This window comes from Nerophis lumbriciformis, linkage group LG24 (assembly GCF_033978685.3).
Source record: "Nerophis lumbriciformis linkage group LG24, RoL_Nlum_v2.1, whole genome shotgun sequence".
In the NCBI taxonomy this organism is placed as follows: domain Eukaryota; kingdom Metazoa; phylum Chordata; class Actinopteri; order Syngnathiformes; family Syngnathidae; genus Nerophis; species Nerophis lumbriciformis.
Genome location: NC_084571.2, coordinates 41,699,390 through 41,722,488, shown reverse-complemented (window position 1 = coordinate 41,722,488; position 23,099 = coordinate 41,699,390). Strand labels below are relative to the sequence as shown.

The following is a 23,099-nucleotide window of genomic DNA, read 5'->3' as shown; positions in this document are numbered from 1 at the left end:
GACTGACTAAATACTGACTAAATAGTAAACAAGACTGACTAAATACTGACTAAATACTGACTAAATAGTAAACAAGACTGACTAAATACTGACTAAATAGTAAACAAGACTGACTAAATACTGACTAAATAGTAAACAACACTGACTAAATACTGACTAAATAGTAAACAAGACTGACTAAATAGTAAACAATGCAACAACGTGTCTCACCCCATGGAAGGCTTCACACTTCCTGTACATGCCACTTCTGGCCAGCAACAGGCGCTGTTGAGCACTTAAGCGGTAGAAAATGGATGGATGGATGATAAGAAATGTCCCTGTAAATACTCTCTGCGTCCCCCTTTTGGTTGTGGTCTAGTCAGCAGTCACACTGAGTTGGGGTTATGCCAGGGAATATATATTTTAATGATGTTATACTCCACTAAAAATGTTGTTACGGAATAATCTAGTTGTTATGAATTTGTTTTAGTACAAAACAGGCTTTAAATTAAATACAAGTTTGATTACAAAAGTATAAACATTGTTTTCACCAAAATAAAAAGGTGTGAATTTTTTTTGTAATTGTTATAATGGTTGTCCACACATTTTATTATTATTATTATTATTTATTTTTGTTGATTTATTTATGATTAATCAGTCCAATAAAATAATACACAATAATACCATAATAATACAATTCCAATTCCAAAACCAAACCCAGCCCAACAACGTTGAGAATAGCAATCAACAGAGCAAGTGAGAGGACACACAAACATGACACAAAACAATCCAAAAGTAGTCAAACAAAAATGAATAATATCAACGACAGTATCAATATTAATAAGAATTCCAACATAGTGATTAGAAATTTAAAAAAAAATGTTTTATTATTTTTAAATGTTATCATTTTTATTATTATTTGCATTTATTATTTTTTATTATTTTTATGAAAACAAATTGATTAAAGTTTTGTATGATTTTTTTTTATTATTATTATTATTATTTATTTATTTTTGTTGATTTATTTATGATTAATCAGTCCAATAAAATAATACACAATAATACCATAATAATACAATTCCAATTCCAAAACCAAACCCAGCCCAACAACGTTGAGAATAGCAATCAACAGAGCAAGTGAGAGAACACACAAACATGACACAAAACTATCCAAAAGTAGTCAAACAAAAAATGAATAATATCAACAACAGTATCAATATTAAAAAGAATTCCAATATAGTGATTAGAAATTAAAAAAATATATATTATTATTTTTAAATGTTATAATTTTTATTATAATTTGCATTTATTATTTTTTATTATTTTAATGAAAAAAAATTGATTAAAGTTTTGTATGATTTTTTTTAATTATTATTATTATTATTTATTTATTTTTGTTGATTTATTTATGATTAATCAGTCCAATAAAATAATACACAATAATACCATAATAATACAATTCCAATTCCAAAACCAAACCCAGCCCAACAACGTTGAGAATAGCAATCAACAGAGCAAGTGAGAGGACACACAAACATGACACAAAACAATCCAAAAGTAGTCAAACAAAAAATGAATAATATCAACAACAGTATCAATATTAATAAGAATTCCAACATAGTGATTAGAAATTTAAAAAAAATGTTTTATTATTTTTAAATGTTATCATTTTTATTATTATTTGCATTTATTGTTTTTTATTATTTTTATGAAAACAAATTGATTAAAGTTTTGTATGATTTTTTTTTATTATTATTATTATTATTTATTTATTTTTGTTGATTTATTTATGATTAATCAGTCCAATAAAATAATACACAATAATACCATAATAATACAATTCCAATTCCAAAAAAAAAACCAGCCCAACAACGTTGAGAATAGCAATCAACAGAGCAAGTGAGAGGACACACAAACATGACACAAAACAATCCAAAAGTAGTCAAACAAAAAATGAATAATATCAACAACAGTATCAATATTAATAAGAATTCCAACATAGTGATTAGAAATTTAAAAATATATATATTATTATTTTTAAATGTCATAATTTGCATTATTATTTGCATTTATTTTTTTATTTTATTTTTTATGAAAAAAAAATTGATTAAAGTTTTGTATGATTTTTTTTAATTATTATTATTATTATTTATTTATTTATTTTTGTTGATTTATTTATGATTAATCAGTCCAATAAAATAATACACAATAATACCATAATAATACAATTCCAATTCCAAAACCAAACCCAGCCCAACAACGTTGAGAATAGCAATCAACAGAGCAAGTGAGAGGACACACAAACATGACACAAAACAATCCAAAAGTAGTCAAACAAAAATGAATAATATCAACAACAGTATCAATATTAATAAGAATTCCAACATAGTGATTAGAAATTTTAAAAATATATATATTATTATTTTTAAATGTTATAATTTTTATTATAATTTGCATTTATTATTATTTTTTTATTTTTATGAAAAAAAATTGATTAAAGTTTTGTATGATTTTTTAAAATTATTATTATTATTATTATTATTTATTTTTGTTGATTTATTTATGATTAATCAGTCCAATAAAATAATACACAATAATACCATAATAATACAATTCCAATTCCAAAACCAAACCCAGCCCAACAACGTTGAGAATAGCAATCAACAGAGCAAGTGAGAGGACACACAAACATGACACAAAACAATCCAAAAGTAGTCAAACAAAAATGAATAATATCAACAACAGTATCAATATTAATAAGAATTCCAACATAGTGATTAGAAATTAAAAACTTTTTTTTTTTAAATGCTATCATTTTTATTATTATTTGCATTTATTATTTTTTATTATTTTAATGAAAAAAAATTGATTAAAATTTTGTATGATTTTTTTTAATTATTATTATTATTATTTATTTATTTTTGTTGATTTATTTATGATTAATCAGTCCAATAAAATAATACACAATAATACCATAATAATACAATTCCAATTCCAAAACCAAACCCAGCCCAACAACGTTGAGAATAGCAATCAACAGAGCAAGTGAGAGGACACACAAACATGACACAAAACAATCCAAAAGTAGTCAAACAAAAATGAATAATATCAACAACAGTATCAATATTAATAAGAATTCCAACATAGTGATTAGAAATTAAAAACTTTTTTTTTTTTTTAAATGCTATCATTTTTATTATTATTTGCATTTATTATTTTTTATTATTTTTATGAAAAAAAATTGATTAAAGTTTTGTATGATTTTTTAAAATTATTATTATTATTATTATTTATTTTTGTTGATTTATTTATGATTAATCAGTCCAATAAAATAATACACAATAATACCATAATAATACAATTCCAATTCCAAAACCAAACCCAGCCCAACAACGTTGAGAATAGCAATCAACAGAGCAAGTGAGAGGACACACAAACATGACACAAAACAATCCAAAAGTAGTCAAACAAAAATGAATAATATCAACAACAGTATCAATATTAATAAGAATTCCAACATAGTGATTAGAAATTAAAAACTTTTTTTTTTTTTTAAATGCTATCATTTTTATTATTATTTGCATTTATTATTTTTTATTATTTTTATGAAAAAAAATTGATTAAAGTTTTGTATGATTTTTTAAAATTATTATTATTATTATTATTTATTTTTGTTGATTTATTTATGATTAATCAGTCCAATAAAATAATACACAATAATACCATAATAATACAATTCCAATTCCAAAACCAAACCCAGCCCAACAACATTGAGAATAGCAATCAACAGGGCAAGTGAGAGGACACACAAACATGACACAAAACAATCCAAAAGTAGTCAAACAAAAATGAATAATATCAACAACAGTATCAATATTAATAAGAATTCCAACATAGTGATTAGAAATTAAAAACATTTTTATTTTTATTTTTAAATGTTATCATTTTTATTATTATTTGCATTTATTATTTTTTATTATTTTTTATGAAAAAAAATTATTAAAGGTTTGTATTTTTTTTTTTTATTATTATTATTATTTATTTTTGTTGATTTATTTATCATTAATCAGTCCAATAAAATAATACACAATAATACCATAATAATACAATTCCAATTCCAAAACCAAACCCAGCCCAACAACATTGAGAATAGCAATCAACAGAGCAAGTGAGAGGACACACAAACATGACACAAAACAATCCAAAAGTAGTCAAACAAAAATGAATAATATCAACGACAGTATCAATATTAGTAAGAATTCCAACATAGTGATTAGAAATTTAAAAAAATATATATTATTTTTTTTTAATGTTATAATTTTTATTATTATTCGTATTTATTATTTTTTATTATTTTTATGGAAAAAAATTGATTAAAGTTTTGTATGATTTTTTTAAATTATTATTTTATTATTATATTTATTTTCCTATGATACTGTACTTATAGTCTTTGATCTATTTTGTAAAATTTTCCATTGTGTCTATTATTTGTGCACTTTCATTGTTGATGTATTATATCAATTGATTGAGCACAGCTGGGACTATTTAAGTGCATGACTTCCTGTGGAAAATGGCACGCTGATGGTGGAAAGCGCTCTGTGTTTGGCAGCACTTTGTATTAAAATGATTGCTGGCCTTGCTTTTTCTTTACACCTTTTGCCTTCATTTTCGTTTCATTAAGTTTTTGGGAGAGTGCGTGTTTTTCCTGTATTTTGTACAAAAAAGTTCTGCCCAATTTTGCCTGGAGCAGCCCTGATCCTACTGGGTTGACTGAGATTGCATCAATTAGAGAGGAGGCCACTACTCCAACATGGCTGGAAAAAGCAGGGTTGAAGATGGAAATGCGTACATGACGGTTCATCACTATTACCCAACAGAGCTCAGTTACTCAAGGCAAAGCTGATGGGAAGCGGGACAGAGGGCAAGGAGAGTGAAGTTGGGGGTGTGGCAACCCAAGAATGTCTATTTGTAAACTGGCTTTTCTGAGAAACGCCCCGAGAGATGTTTTTCGGGGTATGACGGGGGGGGGGTGACTTATAGCGGCCTTTGGGCCTGTTTCCTGTCAGACGTCCAGGATTCCTGGGTGGGAACGTCGGCCGAATCTGCCCCAGGAGGCTGCGCTGGCCGGGAAGCCTGCCAAGATCTTTCCAGAGAACTATGCAGGACATGACCTCACTTTCTGAGGACCAACATACCATGCAAAGACCACTCAATAATAAACAAACAATTCATGCAAAGTTAACTGAATATAGGTAAAGAACTGTTTTAGGTAGATGCATTTAAACTGTAAAAAATGTATGATTTTACACTTAACTAGATTGATTGATTGGGACTTTTATTAGTAGATTGCACAGTACAGTACATATTCCCTACAATTGACCACTAAATGGTAACGCCCCAATAAGTTTTTACACTTGTTTAAGTTGGGTTAGGGTTAGAGTCCATACTTGCCAACCCTCCCGGATTTTCCGGGAGACTCCCGAAATTCAGCGCCTCTCCCGAAAACTTCCCGGGACAAATTTTCTCCCGAAAAACTCCCGAAATTCAGGCAGACCTGAGTGACGTGTTGACAACACACAACAACAGTGTCTACCGTAAAGCAGTTCGTCTGCCGTAAACAGCAATGTTGTGACACTTTTAAACAGGACAATACTGCCATCTACTGTACATGCATATGTGACCCACCCATAATGTGTCACATTTTTGTGTTGATTTATTTATTTTATTTTGTGGTTTGAATTCGTTTTTGGAGCTGTCATTCCACATTTATCAGTATTCACATTGGTCAGTAGGGGGCAGTAGGGCGTTTCTTCCCAATTGAATGCTATCGCCTGCAGACCGGAAGTGTCTTGTCATTCTGATGAGCGCGACCAGTCTGTGAACAATTGAAACGTCCTGTGTGCTTTTTCCTCCTGTATAACAGGTTAGTTTTGGTGAATCAACTCACTGAATAACATCCATGTGATCTTTATAAGTTTAAGTACACATTCTGATGGTGGAGCCTAACTCTAAAGTGTTTGTGAGTTGTAGTTTGTAAATGAACACTGAAATTCAAGTATTTATTTTATTTATATATATATATATATATATATATATATATATGTATATATATATATATATATATATATATATATATATATATATATATATATATATATATATATATATATATAGCTAGAATTCACTGAAAGTCAAGTATTTCTTATATATATATATATACAGGGACGTGCACATGATTATAGAGGGGCAGGGGCTCAAAGTCAGAAAAGGGCAGGACTTTTTTTTTTTGGTCCTTTACACAATAAAGTTAAAGTTAAAGTACCAATGATTGTCACACACACACTAGGTGTGGCGAAATTATTCTCTGCATTTGACCCATCACCCTTGATCACCCCCTGGGAGGTGAGGGGAGCAGTAGCGGTGGCTGCGCCCAGGAAACATTTTTTGGTGATTTAACCCCCAATTCCAACCCTTGATGCTGAGTGCCAAGCAGGGAGGTAATGGGTCCCATTTTTATAGTCTTTGGTACGACTCAGCCGGGATTTGAACTCCCAACCTACCGATCTCAGGACGGACACTCTAACCACTAGGCCACTGAGTATATGGAAATTAATGTAAAATTAAATTTGCTAATAGGAAGCTAACTACTTAGCTATGTGTCCTTTGTAGGTAAAAGTGATTGCCATTTCTTTTGTGTCAACAAATTATTGTCATAATGAGTTAATTCACATTATCATAGTCTTGGAAGACATGAAAAGCAACAAAACACTGGTTTATTATTAGACACAGTGCATTTTATTTTGAAAATTAACCCGGTGTTTTATTTTGTATTTTGTACACTACTTCCTGTCCCGCACGATCCGCTCTGCTCTGTGCGGAGTTGATGTGCCGTGCTCAATTGATGCGCCGTGCTCCAACGTCCGGCAAAAACAGAAGCTGACACACTGAATAATAGAATAATACAGCGTTTTTCTGAAATATTACCCATATTAGATGCTGAATTAGTGGACGGCGACTAGACCATAACTCACAGGTTCAAGTTGCTCCACTGTCACATCTCCTCAGGGGCGCAGTTGGCTCTCTCTCCTCTTACTTACTCACTCACTCGCCCTCTCTCTCTCTCTCTGGCGGAAGCGGCAGGCTTAAACAACCCGGTATTACAAGAAAACGTGGAGTTTTTGTACCGCTGTTTTTTTGTTGTTGTTGTTTTTTTACATCCCTGACAGGAATTTATTACTGTTGTTTACAGAAAAAAAAAAAAAAAACACACACACAGGCAGAGGGCACTTTTTAAGACGAGGCAAAAAAGGGCAGGGGCTCAAGCACCCATAGGGCCCTATGTGTGCACGTGCCTGTATATATATATATATCTTAACCACGCCCCCAACCACGCCCCCCGCCCCACCCCCGACCACGCCCCCGCCCCCACCTCCCGAAATCGGAGGTCTCAAGGTTGGCAAGTATGGGTTAGAGGTTAGAGTTGAGGTTAGGGTTAGGGGTGGGGGGGAGAGTGCCTGGTCCACCTACAGCAGTCTTTTTCAACCACTGTGCCGCGGCACACTGGTGTGCCGTGAGATACAGTCTAGGGAGATTATGTAATTTCACCTAATTGGGTTAAAAATGTTTTTTGCACACCAGTAATTATAATCATTGAAGCTTAGGCATGGCTATGCAGAATGAAACTAAAACTTCACCGGCTGCAAAGTAAACAAAGCACAGACGTCAGTAAATGAATGTATATATTTGTAAACGCTCTGAAGTGGGAAAGGGGTAGGATTAAATAAGCTTTGCTTCTTCCAACTCCTTGTCGGACATGATGTAAAGTGAAATGATATGAAATGGTGTGATGTATTATGATGTAAGTGTGTTCATGTTTAAATGCTGAAATGCTTTGAATGTTAAAACCAGGGCCGGCCCGTGGCATAGGCCGTATAGGCAAATGCTAAGGGCGCCGTCCATCAGGGGGCGCCACGCCAGTGCCACAAATGTTGGAGAAAAAAAAAAAAGTTGGTACTATTATTTCTAAATAAAAAAAAATAATCCCACGTTAATTAAAATGCAAAGTAAAGCCTATATAATAGAAATATTATTTGTTACAACATTACGCCTCCCCGCACGGTGCGCCCCCTCCCTTCCCGTATCATGACTCTTTTTGGACGTCACCACATCAAAAAATCAACACAAGATGTCAAAACGGCCAAAACTGTCAGGTGCCCAGGGAAGAAAAAAGAGAAAAGAAGAGGAGGAGAAACGAGAAAAAGACAGAGGTAGCAGGTAGGTAACGTTAGCCTACATGAAATTATTTGTCTGTTACAGAATGTGATAGTAACCTGGCTTTTTAGCATTAAGCTAATGTTACATGATTCGGCAATTGCTAATCAATAAATATCTGTTTTAACGTCGGGTTAATATTGTGGAGGGGGCTAAATTGTTATGGAAAATAATAATGTAACGTTAGGTAATTACAGTACTCCCACCTTACATTCCTCAAGGACATTTGTATTAGATCTTTTAAGCAGGTGTTTTTTGTTTACATTGTTATTGCCTTCTGGTTAGCTAATGTTTGCCCTGCAGGTAATAGTCACTTTTCCACCCCTTTATATATTAGGTATAGTTGTAAACCGAGTTGTTAAAGTGCACATCAATAATGTTAATTAAGCAATATCACATGAGAGGGAATGCTGTTTTTTAATTTAAGCACTGCTGTGATTCGGTTAAAGGTAATCATAACATAACATTCTCATATAATATATGATACTGTTGCTTTGCATTCTGCTATTCAGCATTTCACTGTAATGATGACAATAAATTGAATCTAATCTAATTTGCATATCAGTTAACATCATACATATATCTCTTTGGTTTTTCATCTATATTATATCATTTCATTTTATTCCTGGAATCATATGTTTTTATTATTAAACTGTAATACTCAATGGTGTCACATACTCCTCTCTTCAGATGCACTGTTGAAGTTTCTAAATCCCACCCCTGGGCCATCTACCACATCTACCGCTGCTGCCTCCACTTCAGCAGCACAACCCACCAGTTTTGCAGCAGCAAAACATACAGCCATCTCTTCACTTGATGAGAGATTTCAGAGCCTTGGAGAGGTGAATGACAAGTTTGGAGTACTCCTCAATTTCCACAACTTACAAAAAGAAGAGCTGCTACAGCCCTGAGTACTACTCTGACCCATGACAGCCAGCTGGACATTAATGGCACAGAACTTGCAATGGAAATGCAGAATTTCCCACCATTGCCATCAAAGAACATGACAAACATGGAACTCTTGACCTTCCTGCATGAGAAGAAGCTGGCAGAAATGTACCCCAACATGTGGGTTGCTCTGAAAATCTCTATTAAAAAGCACAAATAGAGAACTCTGTAGGATCCCCTTTTTTTGTAATATAGTTGTTAAAGTCATACTGGTTTGATATCTTGTTTTGTGCAGTGCCTTATTTATATTGTATTTTTAATTTATTTTATGCAACTTGTTGACACGTTTTATTTTGTGTTTATGTACCGTATTTTCCGCACTATAAGGCGCACCTAAAAACCACAATTTTTCTCAAAAGCTGACAGTGCGCCTTATAACCCGGTGCGCTTTATTACGATTCATTTTCATAAAGTTTCGATCTCGCAACTTCGGTAAACAGCCGCCATCTTTTTTCCCGGTAGAACAGGAAGCGCTTCTTCTTCTACGCAAGCAACCGCCAAGGAAAGCACCCGCCCCCATAGAACAGGAAGCGCTTCTTCTTCTACCCGCCCCCGGAAGAAGAAGAAAAAACGCGCGGATATCACCGTACGTTTCATTTCCTGTTTACATCTGTAAAGACCAAAAAATGGCTCCTACAAAGCGACAAGGATCCGGTTCATAAAAAGACGCAATCTCTCCATCCGCACACGGATTACTACCGTATTTCACAGCAACTGATATTCCTGTGAACCGCACTGTGGATACAACGGGAGCACGTACGGTGAATATTCGCACCACAGGGAATGAGAAGTCATCCTTCACTGTGGTTCTAGCTTGCCATGCTAATGGCCAGAAACTTCCACCCATGGTGATATTCAAAAGGAAGACCTTGCCAAAAGAGACCTTTCCAGCCGGCGTCATCATAAAAGCTAACTCGAAGGGATGGATGGATGAAGAAAAGATGAGCGAGTGGTTAAGGGAAGTTTACGCGAAGAGGCCGGGTGGCTTTTTTCACACAGCTCCGAAGGCGAACACACCTTCACTAAGACGGGCAGACAGCGCCGGACGACATACGCCAACATTTGCCAGTGGATCGTAAATGCCTGGGCAGATATTTCGGTCACAACTGTGGTCCGAGCTTTCCGGAAGGCAGGATTCACAGAACTACTGGACAACAACAGCGACACTGAATCCGATGACTTCGACGAGACGGAGCCGGCCATTTTTGGATCCCACGCTTGCGCAACTTTTCAATTCGGACACCGAAGACGAAGAATTCGAAGGATTTACGAATGAAGAATAACTTCAGAAGGTGAGCGCTATGTTTATTTTGTGTGTTGTGACATTAACGTTCGAGCAACATTATGTTGCTTTTGCTCTACACCATTTTGAATTTTACTATGTTTGTGATTGCACATTTGCGTACATTTTGGGACAGAGTTGTTAGAACGCTGGTTTTCAATATATTATTAAAGTTTGACTGAACTATCTGACTGTTTTTTTGACATTTACTTTAGCGCAGCGTTTTTTTGACATTCACTTTAGCGCAGCGTAGGCGCGGCTTATAGTCCGGGGCGGCTTATTGGTGGACAAAATTATGAAATATGTAATTCATAGAAGGTGCGGCTAATAATCCGGTGCGCCTTATAGTGCGGAAAATACGGTATGTAAAAAATATTGTATTTCATATATTCATTTTTTATTTTTTGTATTCATTTATTTATTCATATTTTTTTTTAAATCTTGTTAACTATTCTGATTGTTAATTTGCTTTCTTTAAGTAAAAAAAAAAAGGTCAAAGACAAAGCTATTCGGTTTCTTGTGAGTATATACACTTCACTGCCGATGTGGGGGGGGGCGCCACCTAAAATCTTGCCTAGGGCGCCAGATTGGTTAGGGCCGGGCCTGAGTTCAACTATTCAACACAATTTGAATTAGCCAACATCATTTGCCCACTAATAGAAAAAAAAAAAGACGTGAGGTTTTGTCGCTGCTGTATAATTTGTTGGAAGTTTCCTTCTTCGCCACTAGATGGCAGTGTTTGTCCACTTTACAATATAAACCCCGCCCAGTTATGTCGTCATACCCGGAACTACGGAGCAACATCTCGCTGAGGTCATAGATACACGACACGCTTACACGACCCGGGAAATACTCACACAGTAGCAAATACTATTGATTGTTGGCTCATTTTGCAAGTTAACAGTTGCTATATATATATATATTTATATATATTTATGATTATTTATTTGGTGAGAAAGTCAGTGGCCAATGAGGTGAGCATTAGCCAAACATGGCTGCGTCTCAGGGACTCTCTTTGGCCGCGTTTGGTGTGACTTCTGAGGACAAATCCACTTCTGAGGACAAGTCCACTTCTGAGGACAAGTCCGGCGGTGAGCAGCCGGTGAAGAAGAAGCCGTGTCGCGCGTGTACGGACTTTAAATCGTGGATGAAGACACAGAAGCGCCAGACGACGTCTGCTGTGGAGGTGACAGTTCAAAGTGTTTGTCAACCTTTTCTGTTGGATCTGACTTTAAACCATCACCAAGCATGCATCACTATAGCTCTTGTCTCAAAGTACTGAGGGGTTTTTAGTCTTCTCCTGTGTGTGGTGTTTTACTTCTTGTCTTGCGCTCCAATAGGCGAGGGCGGACCGACGTCACTTCCGCCTGCCAATCCCCTAGCAACCGGTCGCCATATTGAATTCGTTGAAAACAAACCAGCTCACAGCGAACACAGCATTGACAGAAAAGGCATTTAACGAGGTTTCACGGCATTTTAAACTGTTCTAAATGGCGTATGATTATGTAAATAGTCTTTCCAGTGAGGCTAGGTTAAGATACGAGTTAAAATGTTTTGTAGTTGGCAGAGGTGGGTAGAGTAGCCAGAAATTGTACTCAAGTAAGAGTACTGTTACTTTAGAGATTTATTACTCAAGTAAAAGTAAGGAGTAGTCACCCAAATATTTACTTGAGTAAAAGTAAAAAGTATGTTGTAAAAAAACTACTCAAGTACTGAGTAACTGATGAGTAACATACACACACATATCATATATATATATATATATATATATACACACACACACACACATATATACATATATATATATATACACACACACATATATATTTATATATATATACATACATTGATATATACAATATATAATTTATATATATTTTTTTGCCGTTTTTGTTTACATGTTAATAGTGTTTTAATGAATATACATGCATGTTTAACACATATAGATTCCTTTCTTTCATGAAGACAAGAATATAAGTTGGTGTATTACCTGATTCTGATGACTTGCATTGATTGTAATCAGACAGTAGTGATGATAGCGTCCACGTTTTCAAATGGAGGAGAAAAAAAGTTCCTCCTTTCTGTCTAATACCACGTGAAAGTGGTTGGTTGTTGGCATCTTATATGTCCAGCTTCCATATTCGTTTTTATACACTTTACAAGAAATACATTGGCGGCAAACTCCGTAGCTTGCTAGCTTGTTTGCGCAGGCTTTCGGAGACTCTTATTTTGAAACCGCTGGCGCGAAGGAGCGGCACTTTTATTGTGAAGACAGGAACTGTGCAGTCAGTCTTTAGGCTTTTGACGGGATGTACGGTTGAAATAAAAAATGGTCTTTTTTCCTTCACACTTTTGATTGATTGATTGGAACTTGTATTAGTAGATTGCACAGTACAGTACATATTCCGTACAATTGACCACTAAATGGTAACACCCCAATAAGTTTTTCAACTTGTTTAAGTCAGGTCATGTGACCGCCTGGCTCTGTTTGATTGGTCCAACGTCACCAGTGACTGCATCTGATTGGTGGAACGGAGTGAACGTCACCAGTGACTGTATTTGTTGAAACGCAGGCACTATGAAGGTCTGTCTGACAGACCAAAACAAACAAAGCGTGCATTAACAGATCAATAAAAATTAGTAGCGAGTATCGAGCTGAATGTAGATAAAAGTAGCGGAGTAAAAGTAGCGTTTCTTCTCTATAAATATACTTAAGTAAAAGTAAAAGTATGTTGCATTAAAACTACTCTTAGAAGTACAATTTATCCCAAAAGTTACTCAAGTACATGTAACGGAGTAAATGTAGCGCGTTACTACCCACCTCTGGTAGTTGGATTAAACGACTGCCCTTACCGCCTTCCAGCAGACGGTATAGCCAAGTTGTGGTTAAGAAGGTGGATTTTTGTTCCTTATATTTACCAGAAACAAAGTGATCCGAACACACGACCCGGGATTTTGGGGGACTCCAGTGAGAACCGTCCTCGTTTTCCCGGTGTAAAGCTGCGAGCCATTTGTCTCGTCTCTGTGGGGCTTTTAGCACGCTTTGGCAGAACAAAATATTGAGAGATTTGAGGGCTACAACTACAAGTAATGTTTGATTACAACAAAGGAGACTTGCAGACAGCATTTTACGACTGTCTTGAAAAGTTGATTAAATGGCAACATGAAAATTATAGGGTTTCTTGGTTTTTAAAAACCCAACCGTTAAGTGCAAATTTAAATGAAACCGGTTTTCGAAAATAGCCTTTATACCGTATGTTATTGTTGTGCAACAACAACAGCTTCAGCTGTCGAACGTTATTCAGTAAAAATTCAACGGGTTCAACATTAGCATGGACGCTATAGCCAAGTTGTGGTTAAGAAGGTGGATTTTTGTTCCTTATATTTACCAGAAACGAAGTGATCCGAACACACGACCCGGGATTTTGGGGGACTCCAGTGAGAACCGTCCTCGTTTTCCCGGTGTAAAGCTGCGAGCCATTTGTCTCGTCTCTGTGGGCTTTTAGCACGCTTTGGCAGAACAAAATAGGACCTTTGTTTTCCCTGTTTCCAGTTGTGGTTTGCACAACCAAAACAACACAGTTTTTTGGCATTTTGGAGGCAGAATGACGGGTTTAATCAGCGCAGGTCGACAGGTTAAAGAGTAATGGCGACGGTTTGTTTTCAACGCCAGTCAGGTTGCTATGGCTCGAAGAACCCGTATGTAGCTCAGTTGCCCGGATGTCGGCCCTGCCCTATAGCTCTTGTCTCAAAGTACTGAGGGGTTTTAGTCTTCTCCTGTGTGTGGTGTTTTACTTCTTGTCTTGCGCTCCTATTTTGGTGTTGTCATGTCATGTTCGGATGTACTTTGTGGACGCCGTCTGCTCCACACGCTGTAAGTCTTTCAATCAATCAATCAATCAATGTTTATTTATATAGACCAGGTGTCGGCAACCTTTACCAGTCAAAGAGCCATTTTGACCAGTTTCACAAATTATAGAAAACAATGGGAGCCACAAAAATGTTTTGAAATTTTAATTGAAATAACACTGCATACAAAGTTTTTTTTTTGCTTTGTGCTATGTATAAACCAGGGGTCTCAGACACGCTGCCCACACTTTTATATGGAATCAGAAAGCTGGTGCGGCACGCGGGTTTTAAATGAATGGCGCTTATCAGCGTCATGCGTGCCGTGATGGTACAGCATATAGCACACACTACAACCAGCGTGCCTGATCAGCCACACGTTGTATGGTGTTTACACTTGCTCACGTAAGTGACAGCAAGGCATACTTGGTCAACAACCACACAGCTCACACTGACGGTGGCGGTATAAAAAAACTATAACACTCTTACTAATAATGCGCCACACTGTGAACCCACATCAAACAAGAATGACAAACACATTTCGGGAGAACATCTGCACAGTAACACAACATAAACACAACAGGACAAATACCCAGAATCCCATGCAGCCCTAACTCTTCCGGGCTACATTATACACCATCGCTACCAAACCCCGCCCACCTCAACCGACGCACAGAGGGGGGGTGATGTGTGAGGGAGCAGGGTTGGGGTGGGGGCGGGGTTTGGTGGTAGCAGGGGTGTATAATGTAGCCCGGAAGAGTCAGGGCTGCATGGGATTCTGGGTGTTTGTTCTGTTGTGTTTATGTTGTGTTAAGGTGCAGATGTTCTCCCGAAATGTGTTTGTCATTCTTGTTTGGTTTTGGTTCAAAGTGTGGCGCATTATTAGTAAGAGTGTTAAAGTTGTTTTATATGGTCACCGTCAGTGTAACCTGTGTGGCTGTTGACCAAGTATGCCTTGCTGTCACGTACGTGTGCAAGCAGAAGATGTATATTGTATAACATCTGTATATAATACAGATTGTAGAGGGCGCCAAATGTTGTACCATGATGGCACACCCTTATTATAGCTGTAAGGGTGAAATTCGGTGAATATTAATCCCGGGAGTTTTCTGCGAGAGGCACTGAAATCCGGAAGTCTCACGGGAAATTGGGGGGTTCAGCAAGTAAGCTGCTGAGCCGCAACAGAGTGATCAAAGAGCCGCATGCGGCTCCGGAGCCGCGGGTTGCCGACCCCTGATATAGCCCTAAATCGCAAAAGTCTCAAAGGGCTGCACAAGCCACAACAACATCCTCGGTACAGAGCCCACATAAGGGACGTCGATGTGAATGACTATGAGAAACCTTGGAGAGGACCGCATATGTGGGTAACCCCCCCCTCTCTAGGGGAGACCGAAAGCAATGGATGTCGAGTGACATAATATTGTGAAAGTACAGTCCTTAGTGGATCTAACATAGTAGTTGCTGTCGTCCAGCATTCTGTTTTTGTTTACTTTGCAGCCAGTTCAGTTTTAGTTTAGTTTTGAATAGCCATCCCTAAGCCTTTTCTTTATTTTTGGTTTAAGCAATAGATACCTTTTGACCTGCACGCTGTCGTCTGCATATTGCGTTATCGAATCAATTTTAAACTCCTTTTTATTTGTTTTGAAATGTCTAAACAACCTCGCGCCAACCTATCTCTCCGACCTCCTTCAGCCTTACTGCTCCACCCGATCCTTAAGATCGGCCGATCAGCTGCTGTTGACGGTCCTTGACACAAGGCTGAAGCTTAGAGGTGACAGAGCTTTCGCCGTTGCTGCTCCCAAGCTCTGGAACGACCTACCTCCGAGTGTTAGACAAGCCTCCTCTCTTCCTGTTTTTAAATCTCTCTTAAAAACATACTTTTATTCCATGGCTTTTAACACTGGGTGATATCCATCCTGCAATGGCGCCCCATAATACACCTGCTGTGAACCTGTTTTTATGTTTTTATTTATTCTATTTTATTTATTTATTTTTTATCGTGTTCTGTTTGTGTTGTGTTGTGTTTGCTCGGTACTCGTTTTATCTTTTAACCTGTCCATTGTACAGCACTTTGGCTACCCCTGTGGTAAATTTTAAATGTGCTTTATAAATAAAGTTGATTGATTGATTGATTGATCACAACAAACCATCTACAAAGCAATTAGCTACCTGCTGCCACCTACTGATGTGGAAGAGTATTACACGGTTACTCTGCCCAGCTCTAACCAATTAATTGAAATGACATAATCTCCCACGGCACACCAGACTGTGTTTCACGGCACACTAGTGCAGTGTTTTTCAACCTTTTCTGGGCCGAGGCACATTTTCTTCCATTGAAAAAATCCCGAGGCACACCACCAGCAGAAAACATTAAAAACTAAACTCAGCTAACAGTAAAAAGTCGTTGTCACAATTGTTGGATATGACTTTAAAGCATAACCAAGCATGCATCACTATAGCTCTTGTCTCAAAGTAGGTGTACTGTCACCACCTGTCACATCACACCCTGACTTGTTTTGAGGTTTTTGGTGTTCTCCTGTTTGTAGTGTTTTAGTCCTTGTCTTGCACTCCTATTTTGGTGTTGTCATGTCATGTTCGGATGTACTTTGTGGACGCCGTCTGCTCCACACGCTGTAAGTCTTTGCTGTCGTCCAGCGTCCTGTTTTTGTTTACTTTGCAGCCAGTTTAGTTTAGTTTTGCATAGCCTTACCTAAGCTTCAATGCCTTTTTGTTTATTTTTCTGTAACTAGCACCGACACTCAACAACAACGGCACGTTTGCGGATTATAATTACTGGTTTGCAAATAATATTTTCAACCCAATTAGGTGAAATGACATCATCTCCCACGGCACACCAGACTGTATCTCACGACACACTAGTGTGTGTTGAAAAACACGATGTTACATGAACTACTCTTACAACTTGTCTAGATGATGTGTCACTTTGTCAATGTTCTAGGAGTCCAAAGCTGAGCAGGAGCCTCAAGATCCTCAATGCCCACTTGACCGGGAGGAGCTGGGTCGCAACACCTGGTCCTTTCTGCACACCATGGCGGCATATTACCCGGAGACACCTTCTCCCAGCCAGCAGCAAGACATGGGACACTTCTTTCACCTCTTCTCCAAGTTCTTCCCCTGTGACGAATGTGCAGGGGACCTCAGGGACAGGTCAGACCTCACAACTCCATTTTCTATAGTGGGAGGGGGGGGGGGAGTCCTCATTAGGGTCACAGGTGAGCTGGAGCCTATCCCAGCGGATGGAAGGTGAGGGACGGGGCACAAAATGGCCAATTTAGAGCATCCAATTAGCACATCACACATGTTTTTTTGGTGAAACATGCAAACACCAATGGAGATTCCAACCCCTGTTTCTAGACCGTGGCGCTAACCACAGCCCCTCTTATGTAAGCGGACTTCATTCACTTCATGATTCCTTTACACCTTGTCCTTCAAAGTGGGGAGTTCAATGAAGTCCATCCAGATTGTCACTCAACAGTAGAAAGTAACAGGTGTTTAGACTTACACAAACTTTATTCATCCACAAGGGAAATTGTTCCACACAGTAGCTCAGTTACAAAGGATAATGCAGGTATAAAGTAGACTAAAAATGTACCGTAGTAGCAATATAAAATAAAACATATGTAATATTTGCATATTATATATACACTATATAATATATACTGATATTATACACGCACACAGTATTTTGAAATGTCTATATTGCTCATTTTGCTGTCTGTCTTATCTATCTCTCTCTCTCTCTCTCTCTCTCTCTCTATATATATATATATATATATATATATATATATATATATATATATATATATATATATATATATATATATATATATATATATATATCCCACCAACACGTCTTCCTATGAGGAAGCAGTGCCTGGGGAATCTGTGGTGGGCTCTTCTATTTCTGGGGCTGAGGTTGCTGAGGTAGTTAAAAGGCTCCTCGGTGGCAAGGCCCCGGGGGTGGATGAGATCCGCCCGGAGTTCCTTAAGGCTCTGGATGCTGTGGGGCTGTCTTGGTTGACAAGACTCTGCAGCATCGCGTGGACATCGGGGGCAGTACCTCTGGATTGGCAGACAGGGGTGGTGGTTCCTCTCTTTAAGAAGGGGAACCGGAGGGTGTGTTCTAACTATCGTGGGATCACACTCCTCAGCCTTCCCGGTAAGGTCTATTCAGGTGTACTGGAGAGGAGGCTACGCCGGATAGTCGAACCTCGGATTCAGGAGGAACAGTGTGGTTTTCGTCCTGGTCGTGGAACTGTGGACCAGCTCTATACTCTCGGCAGGGTCCTTGAGGGTGCATGGGAGTTTGCCCAACCAGTCTACATGTGTTTTGTGGACTTGGAGAAGGCATTCGACCGTGTCCCTCGGGAAGTCCTGTGGGGAGTGCTCAGAGAGTATGGGGTATCGGACTGTCTGATTTTGGCGGTCCGCTCCCTGTATGATCAGTGCCAGAGCTTGGTCCGCATTGCCGGCAGTAAGTCGGACACGTTTCCAGTGAGGGTTGGACTCCGCCAAGGCTGCCCTTTGTCACCCATTCTGTTCATAACTTTTATGGACAGAATTTCTAGGCGCAGTCAAGGCGTTGAGGGGATCTAGTTTGGTGGCTGCAGGATTAGGTCTCTGCTTTTTGCAGATGATGTGGTCCTGATGGCTTCATCTGTCCAGGATCTTCAGCTCTCGCTGGATCGGTTCGCAGCCGAGTGTGAAGCGACTGGGATGAGAATCAGCACCTCCAAGTCCGAGTCCATGGTTCTCGCCCGGAAAAGGGTGGAATGCCATCTTCGGGTTGGGGAGGAGACCCTGCCCCAAGTGGAGGAGTTCAAGTACCTCGGAGTCTTGTTCACGAGTGAGAGAAGAGTGGATCGTGAGATCGACAGGCGGATCGGTGCGGCGTCTTCAGTAATGCGGACGCTGTATCGATCCGTTGTGGTGAAGAAGGAGCTGAGCCGGAAGGCAAAGCTCTCAATTTACCGGTCGATCTACGTTCCCATCCTCACCTATGGTCATGAGCTTTGGGTTATGACCGAAAGGACAAGATCACGGGTACAAGCGGCCGAAATGAGTTTCCTTCGCCGGGTGGCGGGGCTCTCCCTTAGAGATAGGGTGAGAAGCTCTGTCATCCGGGGGGAGCTCAAAGTAAAGCCGCTGCTCCTCCACATCGAGAGGAGCCAGATGAGGTGGTTCGGGCATCTGGTCAGGATGCCACCCGATCGCCTCCCTCGGGAGGTGTTTAGGGCACGTCCGACCGGTAGGAGGCCACAGGGAAGACCCAGGACACGTTGGGAAGACTATGTCTCCTGGCTGGCCTGGGAACGCCTCGGGGTCCCACAGGAAGAGCTGGACGAAGTGGCTGGGGAGAGGGAAGTCTGGGCTTCCCTGCTTAGGCTGCTGCCCCCGCGACCCGACCTCGGATAAGCGGAAGAAGATGGATGGATGGATATATTATATTATATTGCCAAAAGTATTTGGCCACCTGCCTTTACTCACATATGAAGTTGAAGTGCCATCCCATGGAGTTGTCCAAAATGTTTTGGTATCCTGGAGCATTCAAAGTTCCTTTCACTGGAACTAAGGGGCCAAGCCCAACTCCTGAAAAACAAACCCCACACCATAATTCCTCCTCCACCAAATTTCATACTCGGCACAATGCAGTCCGAAATGTAGCGTTCTCCTGGCAACCTCCAAACCCAGACTGGTCCATCAGATTGCCAGATGGAAAAGTGTGATTCATCAGTCCAGAGAAAGCGTCTCCACTGCTCTAGAGTCCAGTGGTGATGTCCTTTACACCACTGCATCCCACGCTTTGCATTGGACTTGGTGATGTATGGCTTAGATGCAGCTGCTCGGCCATGGAAAGCCATTCCTTGAAGCTCTCTGCGTACTGTACGTGGGCTAATTGGAAGGTGACATGAAGTTTGGAGCTCTGTAGCAACTGAAAGTCTTTGCACTATGCTGACCTCTCTGTGAGTTTACGTGGCCTACCACTTGGTGGCTGAGTTGCTGTTGTTCCCAAACTCTTCACTTTCTTATAATAAAGTTGACTTTGGAATATTTAGGAGCGAGGACTGGATTTGTTGCACAGGTGGCATCCCATGACAGTTCCACGCTGGAAATCACTGAGAGCGGCCCAGTAGAAACAGTCTCCATGCCTAAGTGCTTGATTTGATACACCGGGCCAAGTGATTAGGACACCTGATTCTCATCATTTGGATAAGTGGCCAAATACTTTTGTCAATATAGTGTACTTTAAATCTATACCGTATTTTCCGCACCATAAGGCGCCCTGGGTTATAAGCCGCGCCTTCAATGAACGGCATATTTCAAAACTTTGTCCACCTATAAGCCGCCCCGTGTTATAAGCCGCATCTAACTGCGCTAAAGGAATGTCAAAAAAACAGTCAGATAGGTCAGTCAAACTTTAATAATATATTAAAAACCAGCGTGATGTGGGCGCGCATGGAGTCGTATATCAACATGGACGGAGCTGCGTGAAAAAAGCCACCCGGCCTCTTCGCGTAAACTTAAACTTACCTTAACCACTCGCTCATCTTTTCTTCATCCATCCATCCCTTCGAGTTAGCTTTTATGATGACGCCGGCTGGAAAGGTCTCTTTTGGCAAGGTCTTCCTTTTGAATATCACCATGGGTGGAAGTTTCTGGCCATTAGCATGGCAAGCTAGAACCACAGTGAAGGATGACTTCTCATTCCCTGTGGTGCGAATATTCACCGTACGTGCTCCCGTTGTATCCACAGTGCGGTTCACAGGAATATCAAAAGTCAGTGGAACCTCGTCCATGTTGATAATGTTCTCTGGCCGGATCTTTTTTTCAGCTATCTTGTTTTTACAATATGCACGGAAAGTAGCCAGCTTTTCTTGAAAGTCTTTAGGCAGTTGCTGTGAAATAATAGTCTGTGTGCGGATGGAGAGATTGCGTCTTTTCATGAACCGGATCCCTGTCGCTTAGTAGGAGCCATTTTGTGGTCTTTACAGATGCAAACACACAAAGGAAATGAAACGTACGGTATATCCGCGCGCTTTTTCTTCTTCTACGCGGGCGGGTGGTTGCTTACAGTAGAAGAAGAAGCGCTTCCTGTTCTATGGGGGCGGGTGCTTACCTTGGCGGTTGCTTGCGTAGAAGAAGAAGCACTTCCTCTTCTACGGGGAAAAAAGATGGCGGCTGTTTACCGTAGTTGCGAGACCGAAACTTTATGAAAATGAATCTTAATATTAATCCATATATAAAGCGCACCGGGTTATAAGCCGCACTGTCAGCTTTTGAGTAAATTTGTGGTTTTTAGGTGCGCCTTATAGTGCGGAAAATACGGTATATGATATTAAATCAACATTAGACAATAGAAGTAAGGGAACTTGTCACACAATAGGCCACCCTAAGAGTGCTCTAGATTTTGTTCTTCCCTACGAACAAATCCCAGCTGAGAAAAGATTGGTGAATACACAAATCTCCTTAAAAACCTCGTATGTGGGCCGAAGAACATTTTTCTCCAGAACGGTTGCTGAATGCGGTCCATTGACTTCATATTTGCTGTATTTCTTTGTCGGAGGCAGTTCTTCAGATAACATCATCTCTCCCCCCCAGACTAAGAAGCAATCAGCCGGACACCCGCAGCCGTCACGCCTTGTCTCAGTGGTTGTGTCGACTCCACAACAATGTCAACGTGCGTCTGGGGAAGCCGGAGTTTGATTGCTCCCGAGTGGACGAGAGATGGAAGGACGGATGGAAAGACGGTTCCTGTGACTGAGACAAATCCTCCCAGAACTTTCCGAGTGTGGAAGCGTTCCGCTTCTGCGCACGTGGAAGGAAATTATTTCATTCCGAATGGAGTTGCTGTCAACAGAATGGAGAAAGGTCCCTTTACGACCGACACTAATGCTAAGATGCAGTAGTACCTCGGCTTATGAGGCTCGTTCTCCTCTCACTAAATATTCTTATTTCAAATCAATATTACCTAGGGGTGTAACGGTGCACAAACATTTCGGTTCAGTACGTACCTCGGTTTGGAGGTCACGGTTCGGTTCATTTTCGGTACAGTAAGAAAACAACAAAATATACATTTTTGGGTTATTTACCAAATTTGCAAAATCTTCCACCAAAAATATTTTTCAAAGTGTAATATTTGATGTGAAGTAATGTGAACCTTGGATAGGTCAATAATTCATAATAACATTGATTTTGATTCAATATTATGTTTTGAGCAATGACAGTTTGAAAGAAAAAAAAAAACAGCTTTGTTTTATTAGTCAACATTGCAACTTTTTCTAAATGACATTTCACCTTTAAAGGGGAACATTATCACCAGACCTACAGGTAAAAGCCAGTAAATTAGAATATTTTGAAAAACTTGATTTATTTCAGTAATTGCATTCAAAAGGTGTAACTTGTACATTATATTTATTCATTGCACACAGACTGATGCATTCAAATGTTTATTTCATTTAATTTTGATGATTTGAAGTGGCAACAAATGAAAATCCAAAATTCCGTGCGTCACAAAATTAGAATATTACTTAAGGCTAATACAAAAAAGGGATTTTTAGAAATGTTGGCCAACTGAAAAGTATGAAAATGAAAAATATGAGCATGTACAATACTCAATACTTGGTTGGAGCTCCTTTTGCCTCAATTACTGCGTTAATGCGGCGTGGCATGGAGTCGATGAGTTTCTGGCACTGCTCAGGTGTTATGAGAGCCCAGGTTGCTCTGATAGTGGCCTTCAACTCTTCTGCGTTTT

The 23,099-nt window shown here is 39.1% G+C and overlaps 1 protein-coding gene across 1 annotated transcript; it reads left to right on the top strand.

Moving 5' to 3' along the window:
* The first annotated feature begins 11,276 nt into the window (after window positions 1–11,276).
* Window positions 11,277–22,680, top strand: gfer (growth factor, augmenter of liver regeneration (ERV1 homolog, S. cerevisiae)). Its single transcript, XM_061982283.1, has 3 exons — window positions 11,277–11,666; window positions 17,286–17,494; window positions 21,947–22,680. The coding sequence occupies exons 1-3, from the start codon at window positions 11,472–11,474 to the stop codon at window positions 22,107–22,109; spliced, it is 567 nt and encodes a 188-aa protein (XP_061838267.1). The 5' UTR covers window positions 11,277–11,471; the 3' UTR covers window positions 22,110–22,680.
* Window positions 22,681–23,099: the final 419 nt, after the last annotated feature.

What these genes read in the sequence shown, in the direction of transcription:
- gfer (XM_061982283.1), top strand. Translation starts at nt 11,472, where the DNA reads ATGGCTGCGTCTCAGGGACTCTCTTTGGCCGCGTTTGGTGTGACTTCT. An exon ending in AGACGACGTCTGCTGTGGAG is followed by an intron (nt 11,667 to 17,285) that starts GTGACAGTTCAA and finishes TCAATGTTCTAG; the next exon opens with GAGTCCAAAGCTGAGCAGGA. An exon ending in GCAGGGGACCTCAGGGACAG is followed by an intron (nt 17,495 to 21,946) that starts GTCAGACCTCAC and finishes TCTCCCCCCCAG; the next exon opens with ACTAAGAAGCAATCAGCCGG.